We start from the raw sequence: 12,946 nt of genomic DNA, 5'->3' as shown, positions 1-12,946 counted from the left end.
GATCCGACTGGGAGGTACTTTGCAATGGGAGTGCAGATGCTCTTGTGAGTCTCTGGGATCTTTCTGAGAAGCTTTGTATTCGTACTTTTACCAATCTTGAAGCAAAGCAAAAGATCTAGAGTTGAAGGGACATGCAACGTGAAGAGGAAAAGATGATGCTTTTCTGCGTGTGTATGAGAGGAAAGTGTGGCTAAAAAAGTGGGCTTTTTCTGGTTCACGAAAAGAAAAGCAAGGGAAAAAACGCAGGCTAAAGGGAGGGATTTTAAAAAGCTAAAGAGGGAGGAAAGGTGGCACCTTTGTTTGGCATCAATGGGGTTTACCTTGGAGGGGGCGCTTCCTTCGTGGGGATGAAGGCGCTGTAGATCAGCTCCCTGCGATCCTGCCTTGCTGGAGATTGGCTCCTCCAACTCTTGTGACATCTTTGGGTGATTGAAAAGGAGGGGATTACTGCGAAATAGAGGAACAGAGTATTCGGAGGGAGATCGAGAGAGAGTGGGGAGACCTTCGTATTGGAGGAGAGCGTTTCAAGGCAATCCAGAAACAGAGAGGGAAAGCATCTGAAGATGAAGCTAACGAGGGAGTTTAATGAAGCTGCTAAAGCGATGACAGTGAAGAAGAAGACGAAGTTTAATGATGATGAACATTAGTGAACATAATACTCGACAGAGGACGTTTCCAACCAGGAAGCGGACAGAGAAGATCAAGACGACAGACTGGGGGGGGGGAAATCAGAATATCGAAAAGAGGAGTAGTGATCGATGGTAATCTACGCTGTACAAGGGAAAAGAAAGGAGTTTTGTTTCAATCCTGGGAAAAAACTCGATGCATTTCTTGATAAGCCGAAGCTTGGCGAGATCGTCAGAATGATCCTTATGATCAGTCGATGGAATGCTGAAGGTGACGATCTTCTCGACAAATCCGAAGAGAACTGTAGCAGAGCTTGAAGACTAGCAGACTTTTGAAAGGTGACGATCTTCTCGACAAATCCGTAAGGGGAAAACACTTGATGCAGCACATCAACTATAATAGGATACAACAGATTGTGGATGGTAATAAGAAGGATTCGATTGGGTTGTGAATCCTGGTCTGGTTGCTTCCGAATCTGCTCGACTGCTCAGATGTGGGCCTGGTTCTTCGCTCGGAGCATGACCAGCTTGGAGATCTTTCCGAACGGCCACCCCATCCCAAACTCCAATTGCTTGATCTATGCTGGACATCAAGCATGAGAAGGACAGAGCAGCGATGTTCTGTAGGACTGAACGACGCCAGCATGAAAAGGAGGAAACAGGGCAAGCAGTTCAGGGAATGGAGCTAGCCATAGCAGCAATGATTATACGGCAAAGCCTTCTAGTTTCAGTTCTGATCAGATGGAGATTATTAACTGTATCAAGAAGAGCAAAGATTACTACCAAATTCTTGGTGTAGAGAAGCGTTGTTCATTAGAGGACATCAAGAAAGCTTACAGAAAATTGTATTTAAAGGTTCACCCAGACAAAAATCAGGCGCCTGAGGCAAAAGAGGCCTTTAAGACTGTCACAAAGACATTTGCTTGCCTGAATGATCCAGCATTAAGGAAGAGATACGATCATTATGGTCCTGATGAAACTCGTGAAGTAGCTCGTGAGTATGCTTTCAGGCGACATAACAGTGGAGTTTTCTTTGATGAAATGTTTGATGCTGATGAAATTTTTAATGCATTTTTCAATGGCACTCCTCTACATGCAAGCAATGGATTTCCACGTGGACATTTTGTGCGAACTTACAGGACAGCTGGAGGTCAAGTTGAGAGGCTACACACTCAAGAAGTGAACATTGGAGGACTGGAGTTGCAGAAAACAGAACTAGCACAAATTTCTTCACCTCTTTCTAGAATCTAAAGACATAAAATTTTTCTCTTGTGAATGACATCATGATAAGAGAAAATGAGAGATTTTGATTGATGATTATTGCTCAGAAACAGTCCAAACTTTCTATCAAGTGTTCTCTGTATCTTTTCTTGAAGCTCATCAAGAGTGCCATTGAAGAATTAAAATCAAAAACAATATTTTGAGATTTCAGTTCTTGTATAAACAGAGGCTACTGATTTCAGTCACATTAAAAGACGATTCTTAAAAGGATCTGAATGTATTGAAACAAACAAATGCTACACATGGATAATATATTTATCTAAACTTGTCTGCAAGGTTGTAAATGTCATACTTGACTAATCTTCTATCCTGAAATTTATCAAGGACTTCTGAAGTTGCGACATTGCTTTCGAAACCCTTCGACAACGCCACCAGGATTAAACGAGAGAGGGGATTCTGAGAAGGGTAGACTACGCCGAAACTGCCATTAAACGAGATAGGGAGGAGGTTGTGAGATTCGGACGTGGCCGTGTGAGAGAGGGAAAGCTGGGAGAGTGTAACACCGCCGCGCCGTGAGGGAGAAGCGCCGCTGAGACCCATCACGACCACCATTTGGCCTAGCCCGCCAGTAAGCCGTCGTCGAAACATCCTCTTTCTCCTCCATGTGTTATATAGCCCGCTTACAGAAGCTTCTTGGAAGCTTCTAAGGGGAGGGATCTAACCCCCCTTCTGTGCTTTCTTAAGCTATCCTCCAGAGGGTTTTTTAAAACCCTTTTCCAACCCCCGGGATTTAATTCCCTCACAGGAAATTCTTACCCCTTAAGCCCTTTTCCCTTGGAACCACACCCCCCCCATGTGTAACCCTTAGCCCTTTCCATGTTTCCACGTGGGCATCATCCTTTTTCCCCCTCCATGTAACTATCATCTCCCCTCTTCCACGTATATTGCACACGCCCAGGAACTTCCAAGAAGCTTCTAAAAAAGAAGTTCCATAAGCCCCATTCCCCCCAAGGATCTAAGTCCTTGAAAGTCTTATTAAACCCCCTCCCGGTTTTACCCTTTTAAGGGCCTTTCTCCCCCTTATTGTATTTTTCAAAAGCCTTATTATTACCCCATGTCCTAAAAGTCCCCAAGGCCCCTTTCTTATGCCTTTTGGAACCACACACACACACACACCCTTTCCCCCCCCCCCGTGTATAAACCCCTATAGGGCCTTTTCCTTAGGCTTCATAAGCATTTCCCTCCCAAAAGAATTAAGGCCTTAAAGGTCTTATTACCCCCTCCTCGTGGTTAAACCTTAACGGTTCCTTGCCCTTCCAAAATACCCTTGGGACTTGGTTTTTCCCCTACTCGAAAAAGAGAAGGAGAGTATTGACGTGCAAGGGAGCGACGGTGGAATTCCGAAAAGGAGTGTAAAGCTGCTTCCACGTTCGAAGGACTACAACTGCGATGCCTCCTAAGAAAGTCCAAGGAGTAGCTGCGGGAGGGTCATCTCCCAGTATACATGTGGATATCTCACCCCAAACCCAGGTTTTTCCTTCTTAATTTTATATCGTTGTAATTCAATCGTGCAAATGAATTGTTAGGGATAGGATATATTTTGTCTTATTTGTTCACAACAAATGAATTTAGTTTAATGAAACATGCAAAATAAATAATGCATAAAAGTAATTTTTTTTTCAAATAGCTTTATGCATGAAAAATGCAAATCATGAAAGGATTCTTACGATGCATAAAACTCTAGGAAATTATCGTTGCTAACTGCTTAACTTAGCAAGGAAAAGGTTGCTTATTTAGCATGAGTTTGTTCGCAAAGAAAAGGAAAGATTAATTGAATTAACCTAACCTCAAATCGATAAAGTTTAGGATTGAAAAATAAGTTGACACATAGATAACAAATCCTGCGGAGGTGATCTCGATATTACTCTCTGAAGTTAACCAAATTAATATAGACTTAGAAATACCTATGCTACGAAATATTCATTTGGAATGAATTAAAATCCAAGAAATGTTTATACCTTAAATACTTGCCCACATTCCCTGATTGTAGGGTTAGCAAATCGTAAACGTAAAAGAAACTAGGGTTTGTCCTTGAGTTTCTTAAAAGAAAATAATAAAGCTAGGAAACCCTAGGTCTGACAAACGTCAGCTTAAAGAAATTGAAACGGATTGTTTCGTAAACCCCATTATCGCATAGTACGATGCAGGACTTGCACGGCAAGTACAAAGTCATATGGTCTTGTGATTGATTCACAATAAGAAAGGCTAAATTCTCGCAACAAGGATGGCGGATCATTACATAAGTTATCTTGCAAGAGGATGTATACTTTGATATCATTCTAAGTAAGGAAGGTTAAAAACCGAAAACTGAAGTATCCAATGAACTTTAGGGTTTGACCAAGTTGGGTTAATAGGGTACACCCTAATCCAGAATATAAGGGATCTTGCCAAGTTGCAAGACACCCCGGATCAAGTGGTGCTAGATGCATTCGAAGGAAAGATTCCTTCCTTAGCAGTTTGCCAACAATTTAAAAATGATCAAAGGAAATGTTTGTGCTTGCTAGAGATTTTAGAGCACTGTTTGACTTATGAACTACAAATTAAAATGAATATCTATACTTCAAGTTGAAGGCCTGAAGGGAGAGGCAGCTTCAGTTACCCCCGACTGCCTGCCTGACCCTAACCAAGGGGGTTGTTGACCGCACCGGGAACGTGGACCGAACCCGCCACGAGAGGTCTCTTCGTTGAGCGCTACTTGGAGCAGGAGGACGCTTGGGTGCCAAGGGGGGCTCTGGCCATAAATCCCTCGCCTTCGGGGTCCTGCACAAGAGGCTAATGTGACTCGGGATTGGATCTCGAGGCCCGCATACTAGTCTACAGGCAGAAACTTGGAATAGTGGTCCCTGTGGATTTCTCAATAGCCTTCGGGTGAATTGTGGACAAGCCTACGGGCGGAACTCCTTGTATTTCAAAGATAAATATGATGATATGTTAATAAAGAACTTGTCTGATATTGTTTTTCTATGTCATGTGATAAGATTACGTGAAGGAATCAGTGCTTAACGGATTAATTAAAGAAGCTGCTTATTACATGTCCAACTAATGTATTAGATAATTACATAACTAAAACAAACCAAGGAAAGTGCGGAGGATGGGCCATGGGTCTGTCCTACGGTTGGGTGGTCCCGGTTGGCCGGGAAATTTTCTCAAATCTCGAAGAACAACGGTGTCCAAGGGTTTCAAAAGCAATGTCGTGACTTTAGAAGTCCTTGATAAATTTCAAGATAGAAGATCAGATCTAAAATAAGAGATATTGGTGATAAAAGATGGATCAATGGATCATCTTGTGTTAGATCTTTTCTATTCAAAGCCATGCACAATTGAGAAGTACAAGGTTTCAAAAATAAATTCTTCCCAACAATATGAAATCCAAGTTCATGGAGAAATTGAATCTGAAAATCACAGCTAGCAGAGATGTATTCACAAACAATTTGCCAAGGATTTTGCAATTCATGGCCACACTCAGGAAAGCCTGAGCTTACAAGTTGAAAAAGGACACCTTCCCATTCTGAGCAAGAATAAGATCTTTGTATACAAGGTTTCTGAAAGCTGCTTTATTGAAAAGTGCAATTGTCAATACCATAAGTGTTTAGAATCAGTCAGGGTTTGGTCTAAACTCTCTGTCGCTATGTTACTTAATATGAATTCACTGTACATCCTGTATACATTCAGCATATCCAGGTAGATAAGTGATATTTGTGTAAGGAAAGGCTATCCAAGGGAGCTTGCAACACTTGTATTTGTCTGAAGTATATTCAGCACCGGAAGGAAAGGCAGGCTAATGTACCCTGTTCTGCAATTTTTCCTTTCAAACAGAATTCAGTTTCTGTTGGCATGCTTCAAGGTCATGCTCCAAATTTGTTGACCAAGTCTTCTTTTGCTTGCTTTAATTGAAGTTGAAGATCTCTATTCATCTCTCCAAAACTCCACAAATGCTTTGAATCATGTAAGAGAATACCACTCCTCTTGTCGAAGGATTCCAGTCTCACAGATCAAAGATGATATAATTATTGTTGACGCCACAGTGGCAGACCAGATTACTTCCTGGAGGAGCAGCCATGGACTTCCAGATGTATACTTGGGTGAACATGTATGCTCTGGCAAGACATGTAGTTACTACCAATTGGGAGATGTATTTCTGTGTAAAAAAAACTGGTTGAGCTCATGATTCTTCCAGCGATCTTCTAGTGTGCACAATTTTTGGACGTTGTTTTGATCGTTGGCTTTCTGCTGAAGAGGAAGAAGCAGATCCTAGACATCAGTTGATGGACAGCATTGTAGTAGCCGAAGAAGGCGATGAATCATTTACGGGAGCAGGTCGACTAGGAAGAGTTGAATGGACAGTCTAGGAGCGATGGCGACAATTTTCTTGTGGTTGTTGGTGACAAAATTCCAGCCGTCCTCCCATTTTTTTCTCCTCGATTAGCTTTCGAAAGTTGCCAAATACACCAGCATACCTGAGATTATGCTCAAATAGAGCAATCTTAGGGAGGGACGATAGAGCTGGTAACTCTGTTGCAGCAGCTGCTGCAGGTCTATTCTCTGCTTTCAAAGACTCGGGTTTAGCACCTTCTATCTCCACTGCAGCAGCAGCTGTAGGTCCATTTTCTGTTTTCACAGGATCAACTCGAGCAGTCTCAATTTTGCATGCATATCAGCCTGTGCAGCCCAAGCTTCCTCCCAATGCTCTTCTGTATGTTCCCAGATGGGCCTTCCTGTCCACTATCTTCTGCTTTTCTTCTGGGTGCCGACCGTTCTCCTCAGTTGATCTCTCCCCCCGAACAAAATTTGATGATTCCTGTAATATTGTGCCTCCTCCTCAGTCCAGACGATGCTTTTTCCTTTCTTCACCTATTTTTCTCTTGCTTTTTCTCCTCTTCCGCTTAATCACCTTTTCAATCACAGAGAAAAAACTTACAGCCACCATTCAGAAATTTCCTGCGCCCCCAGAGAAAGCTTCCCTTCCCATCGACGACATCCTCCTTCGTTTTTTTTAGCGGCTCCTCTTTCGCCTTCACTAATAAAGCGGCCCCCCCAATTTGGCTTTTCTCTCCACCAGGAAAGCAGCCCCTTTCTGTGGCATGTGGAAGAGCCAAGAGAAACATGATCACGTGGAGGGAGATTATTATTACACTACAATGTTGAACCTGATGCATTCTTTTCTGAACCCTTTGTTCTTCAGATAGCCATCGTGAAAGGTAAAAAGCATGGATAAAGTGCTCACGAACATACATAGGGCTCCTCAACCGCTCAATTGGTCGGCATTCCAAAGCATCTTTACCCGGATCTCAGTCATATCTTCCATGGCATACCGAACACCCTCACAGCCCAGCCCAGATTCCTTGACGCTACCATAAGGCTGAGAATCTATCTTCATGCTAGGGACATCATTGATGCATACGCCTCCCACATCCAGTTACTCAAATGCATAGAAAACCTTGTTTATATCACTGACAAATGCTCCAGCCTCCATTTCAGGATATACCCCCTCCAAGATAGTGGCATCGTAGAATGCTCCATCACGGTTTCCTTCGGTTAAAACTCTATGAAAGAGGACTTGTCACCATACACTTGTGAATTGATAAAATACACAATATAATATCATACCAAGCTCCATGATCGACAGCTTTGTTTACCCATGACTCAATACGTTTTGCTTCTGATTTAGCAATGATTGGACCAATGAAGGTTTCTTCATCTAGAGAGTCGCCCTTTTTGAGCTTCGAAGTTGTTTCCACTAGTCCGTTCTTTAGTGAAATCCATATTCAACATATCCTTTTTGGTGGATTCCACATCTCGGATGTGCAGCAGTACGACAGTGGGATGATCGTCAAAGGACAGAACAACAAAAGCGTTGACCTAGAGTTATATCTTACTCGATTTACGTTGTTTTAGGGGAACGGAATGGGACTATGCCTTATAACAGAAAGGTTGAGCTTTGCATCCCTCTCGTTTCCCATTCTCCTTGAACCAAGTGCAACGTGAATCCGCTTCGGACCTAGCATTTCTGCGTAAAGTAGTTCGCTTGGGTCTGACGCTATTTGCTATTAGGAAATGACCAATCAGGAAAACCCTAATTCAGGTCGATCCTAAGTGGGAACGGCCGAAATACTTTCACTATGTGGTAGACGCAGAAAGCCCTAGATCGCAAATCCCGTAACATTCCATGGGAGTGCCGGGCGAAGCTTTCTAGACATCCTTTCCGATGGACTGCTAAGACGTGTCCTGGATGATACTAGTGGACACGTTACACTTGGATAGATTATATTACGTGTTAATCCCAATTAATGAAGTATAATCTTGATGGATTATAGCCCTAAATTGGATGATGCACTAGATGGTAGTGCATGAAGTCTTCCTTCATAATGCATTTTATAGTCTTGCATATATAAATCTTCATAGTCAAGCTTCGTAGAGAAAATAATAAGAAAATGAAAAGTAAACTACAAAGGTCAAAATATGTGAGAAAAAGTTGTGTGTGTGTATTACTAGTGTAGTGTAAGGTGTTATAATAAAGAGTGAATAATTTTACAAGGGTTTGAGTAAAGAGAATGTGAGAAGGTGTATACTTTTCTTACAATATATTATCATCATCCAAAGAGAAAAAAAACTTACTTTGAAGAGAGATTTATGGAAGAAAATGCTTTAAATAATAATTAAGTGAAGTCTAAGATGTGACCTTTGTTACGATCCTCTTGAAAAATGTGAGAAAGATTTGTGTGTGTGCATTAGTAGTATAATGTGAGATTTTACAATATGGATTGGATAATTTTACAACGGTTTGAGTAGAGAGAATATGAGAATATATATATATACTTTGTTTATAATATGTTCTCATCCTCCAAAAGAAAAAGAAACTAATTTTGTAGAGAGATTTATGGAGGAAAAGGCTTTGAATAATTAAGAAGAGTCTAACATCTCTATCATTGTAGATGTGGCCTTTATTATGAATCCTCTTATGTACAAATATATTATTGTCTTTTCTTCTTTTGGTGAACCAAAGCTTTTTCCATGTATGTACCATTTATAAAACTCCAAATATAAAAAAAATAAAAATATCATAGTGAATTTAATAATAGGCTAGAAAAAGTGAGATGAGCAAAATATAAGAGAGAAGAAAAAGAAAATCGAGTGTATACAATACACATGAGAATTATTGGAGCAATTTCTTAAAATACTCAAAAATATATGTATCCAAGCTTGAACCCACCTCCATCTTTCATATTTAAAGATCTTGCTCCAAGTAACTAACAAGTTTGAATTTTTTATAAAAGGTGTTATCATACTTTATTGTCCTCATGTTGACTTCCTTACCTCCTTGTATGCTTAGTACCATTTCTTTAAATGTGAGGACACTCGTATGCACTACTCCAAGATTTGGTGGTCCATCTCCAAATCCATCAGCTCAATGATAGAATTATTATAGATAAATATTTTCAAAGAGGATTACTTTTAGATAAATATTCCCAAAGAGAATTATTTCAAGAAAGAAATTTTCTAAGGAAAAAATATATCTATCTTATTTGGTAAAAAATATGCAAGCCTTTACAAACTTTGGTTCCTATAGAAGGATCAAACTACATGCCCAAAAGCAATGTACACCTTACAAAATTATAAGAGAAGGTTCAGATGGAAAGAATAAAATGTTGTGAAATACACCCATCATATTTATTCCTCTCCTTAAGCTAGAGCTATTCATGCCTCTAACATTGCCTTTATGTTTATTTTGGTGTCGATAGCCTCACAAGGTCTTCTTCTCATGAAGACACAATGGTGGAAGACCCTACATTAATACAGTTTCAATATCTAGTCATTTACTTGGGTTTTATGCATCTTGCCCAAGATGTCCTATAGCTAATAGCTGCCATTAGAGTACCTATCTAGTATAACAGAAAGTCATTTTCATTTGGCTTCAAACTTGCCATCCTTCTTATTATTGTACCTATGCACAAGATACACTTTCATAATTTCCTTATTTGAGAGCTTATCATTGAACTTCTTTATTTTTTTCCATGCTTGGGTAGCATAATATTAGATTGTCTTTTCCTTGTCTAATTACAATCTTTCAAGGTTTAGAGTGCATTGTTTTATTTTCTCATTAGGTCTAAGATTATTTCTCTCTAGTGCTCACAAGCTAGTTGATTGTATCTCAATGGGCAAGAGTGCCTCTTGGTTATAGACCAAATAAAGTGGAGTAAACCTATTTAGTGATGATTTTATAAATCATTACATTAACCTTCTCTGCTAGTCCATTGCTTTGGGGATAATAAGGAGTAGAATACCTATGCTAGATGCCTAGTCTCTCCATGAGGTCTTTTACAAGGTCTTCACGAAAGCCCACTTCCCTATTTGAAATAATCTCTAGTGGAGTTCCAAATCTGCAACAAACAAATGGATTCAAAAATAAATTTTCCTTCTTTGGTGGTGATCCTTCTTGTAGCAATATCTTATGCCTATCTCATCATGTAGTCCACTCCCACTTATCTATTTCTTTTGAGCTACATGGAAGAGAGCCAGTTGCATCAATATACTTCTTTTCAAATGGCCCATATGATTTAACAGAGGTTTGAGGTTCGTGAGTGATATTCCTTGGCCCTAGTCTTTGGCATGCACCACAAGCCTTGCACCAGAATTTCACATCCCAATGTAGAACTGGCCAAACATATCCTGCTTGGAGTATTTTCCTACTAATGATATCATTGGAAAAATTACCATTGCATACTCTATCATAGCAAGCTTCCAAAATGTTACTAATTTCATTGTAAAATGGTATATTTGTTAAGTGATCTAGATGCTATTTGTTAAGTGATCTAGATGCTCTCATATCTCCTAAAAACAAATAATGTCTTGTATTAGTTCACTATCTTGAAAATTAGGATCTTGTAGGTATGTAACTCCCATGGGGGGTTCACTCATAGTAAAGAAGACATGTCCCATGCGTGCAAGGATGTCTAAAAAACCCCTATTTATGAAGCTTGTAAGACTAATATATCCCCCTATTTAAGCTTATAAGATATGTACATGTATGACTTTTTATGTATCCTATTTCTTAAATGTAAGTCTTCATAGAACATATACTAACTTTCTTTTTAAAAGTCGGAATTATCCTAAGAAATTAAAAGTATCAAAATGGTCATATCACAAAGTGATTTATGTAGTGGCACTTAGATACCATCAAAGTATGTGTCGCAATGTTTTTGAGTGCCCGTGCCCCCTTACCACATGAGGAGAGAGAGTAGGCAAATTGAACCCCTTTATACTTAAAGTGACTACACCAAGCGGACACCAAGCTCTCTTTGGAAGAAGGGGAGTTGAATCTCTCTACCAAAAACATGGGAGAGTGCCAACTCCCCCCTCCCACACTATGATTAATTCAATAACCCTACTATGTGAGGGTTTAGGGTTTTAACCTTACTTGTCAAGGTCTCTTGTATGCCATGGAGAAACCAATCTATGAAGAGAGGTGATCAAATGCATCCCCCCCTTCTTTTTTCCCTCTATCCCCTCCTTAAATTTAAGTTCAATATAGGAAATTAAGAGGGGTCTACCTCTAATGTATACGCTTAAGTGTCCCCTTTCAAAAACCCCCCTCCCTTACACTCACGTGATACCATACAACATCTATAGTGAACCCCCTGGGGTAACTCCTACTAATCTTCCATTTTTGACTAGCCAAGGCATCTTTCAATCTGATTCTTGTCTCTTGGAACAAAATATACCTCTATATCTTTAAATTACTTCATAAGACTTCTCATTTCCCTTAATCTAGTGGCAGAAATTCCACTCTTACAATGTTGAAAGTGGTCATAGAAACTATTGTTATCTACACTTGTGGATAAGAGAGGACATGTAAATGAAGGTCTATTCTTAAGGGCATGTGTGAATGCAATCTAAGCCTTCCTCCTTTCCTATATCAAGGATCCAAGAGCCACTCCCACATATCGAGATATGTGGAGATGGCTTAGTTGTATTTGAACAACTTAATAAGCAAGGAGCATCTTCTTTGCATATAGCTTGTCTTTGAGTCTCTCTCAAGTGTGTACGTTCTTGATTGATCTCTAGCATGATTAGTGTCTTCTTGAGCTTGTCATTTTGGTTTGTTTCCTTGTATTCTTAAGCACACTCACAAATTATTACATGATATCATAGCAATGATCCTATATGTGTTTTCTCATTCTTGATCATAAGCCTTTTGTCAAGTGTATAAGGTGTTTATTGCGAGCTTTACTCACAATGAGCATTTTGCTTGAATGTATGAGACTTTACTTGTAAGGTTAGGTGGATAAAAATGTTGGGCTTGCAAGTTTATGTGGGAGAGAATTTAGTAGCAATCTGTTAATCTCTTCATCATGTGGCTACAAAAAAGACATAACCTTGTAGTTTCATTTTAGTCCACTCACTTCAATCCTTACAATGTCTTGCTAGCTTCCATTTCTGTGATATTCCTGCCATAGCACTTCATATCAAGAAACGAATTCGGGCATGAGACATTTAAAAAATTACTCATCGAGCTATCACACATAAGTGACTGTATGTAATTTTCTTAATATCGAGTCTTGCATTAAATCAATTCTACAATCCAACATGAGAAGATGCGTCAATGTTCCCAACCAACAAAAAGCAAAGACACCTTGTGAATAATATTACAATGGCTTGATCATAATTTTTTTAGCATTATATTTGATTTAGCATTTCCAATTCCATTTAATGTGTCAAAGATCGCATTAATTTCATAATCGCAAGACAAATCACAAAATTCTTAATCGGTAGACGAAGAACGTGCAAGAATGAGCATGATATTAAGGAAGTTTAGTATCAAAGAGTATGACATGACTTTATTAACTAAATAAGTCATGAGATAAGTTGTCCAAAAACCACCGAATGAAGTCGTTTTGAAGAAAAAAAATACATTTTTTAAAAAACATGTCAAAATCCATGACCTTTTTATGCCTAGAGGGAGAGAAAGCATAAAATAATCATCCCCATGCCACCATCCAACAGGTAGGCAATCAAAATGAATTTTAAAAAAAACTCAATTG

The 12,946-nt window shown here is 39.5% G+C and overlaps 1 protein-coding gene across 1 annotated transcript; it reads left to right on the top strand.

The window, feature by feature from the left end:
• The first annotated feature begins 1,367 nt into the window (after nt 1-1,367).
• On the top strand, nt 1,368-6,256 carry LOC148030989 (chaperone protein dnaJ 49-like). Its single transcript, XM_087685524.1, has 3 exons — nt 1,368-1,805; nt 5,933-5,997; nt 6,085-6,256. Exons 1-3 carry the CDS (start codon nt 1,368-1,370, stop codon nt 6,254-6,256), a joined length of 675 nt encoding a protein of 224 aa, XP_087541650.1.
• The last annotated feature ends 6,690 nt before the right edge of the window (nt 6,257-12,946 follow it).

The sequence above is a fragment of the Lygodium microphyllum genome, chromosome 9, assembly GCF_053477565.2.
Source record: "Lygodium microphyllum isolate KBCC chromosome 9, Lygodium_microphyllum_v1.1.10, whole genome shotgun sequence".
Taxonomy (NCBI): domain Eukaryota; kingdom Viridiplantae; phylum Streptophyta; class Polypodiopsida; order Schizaeales; family Lygodiaceae; genus Lygodium; species Lygodium microphyllum.
The sequence above is the reverse complement of the archived record's forward strand: the minus strand, read 5'-3'. Positions and strand labels throughout refer to the sequence as shown.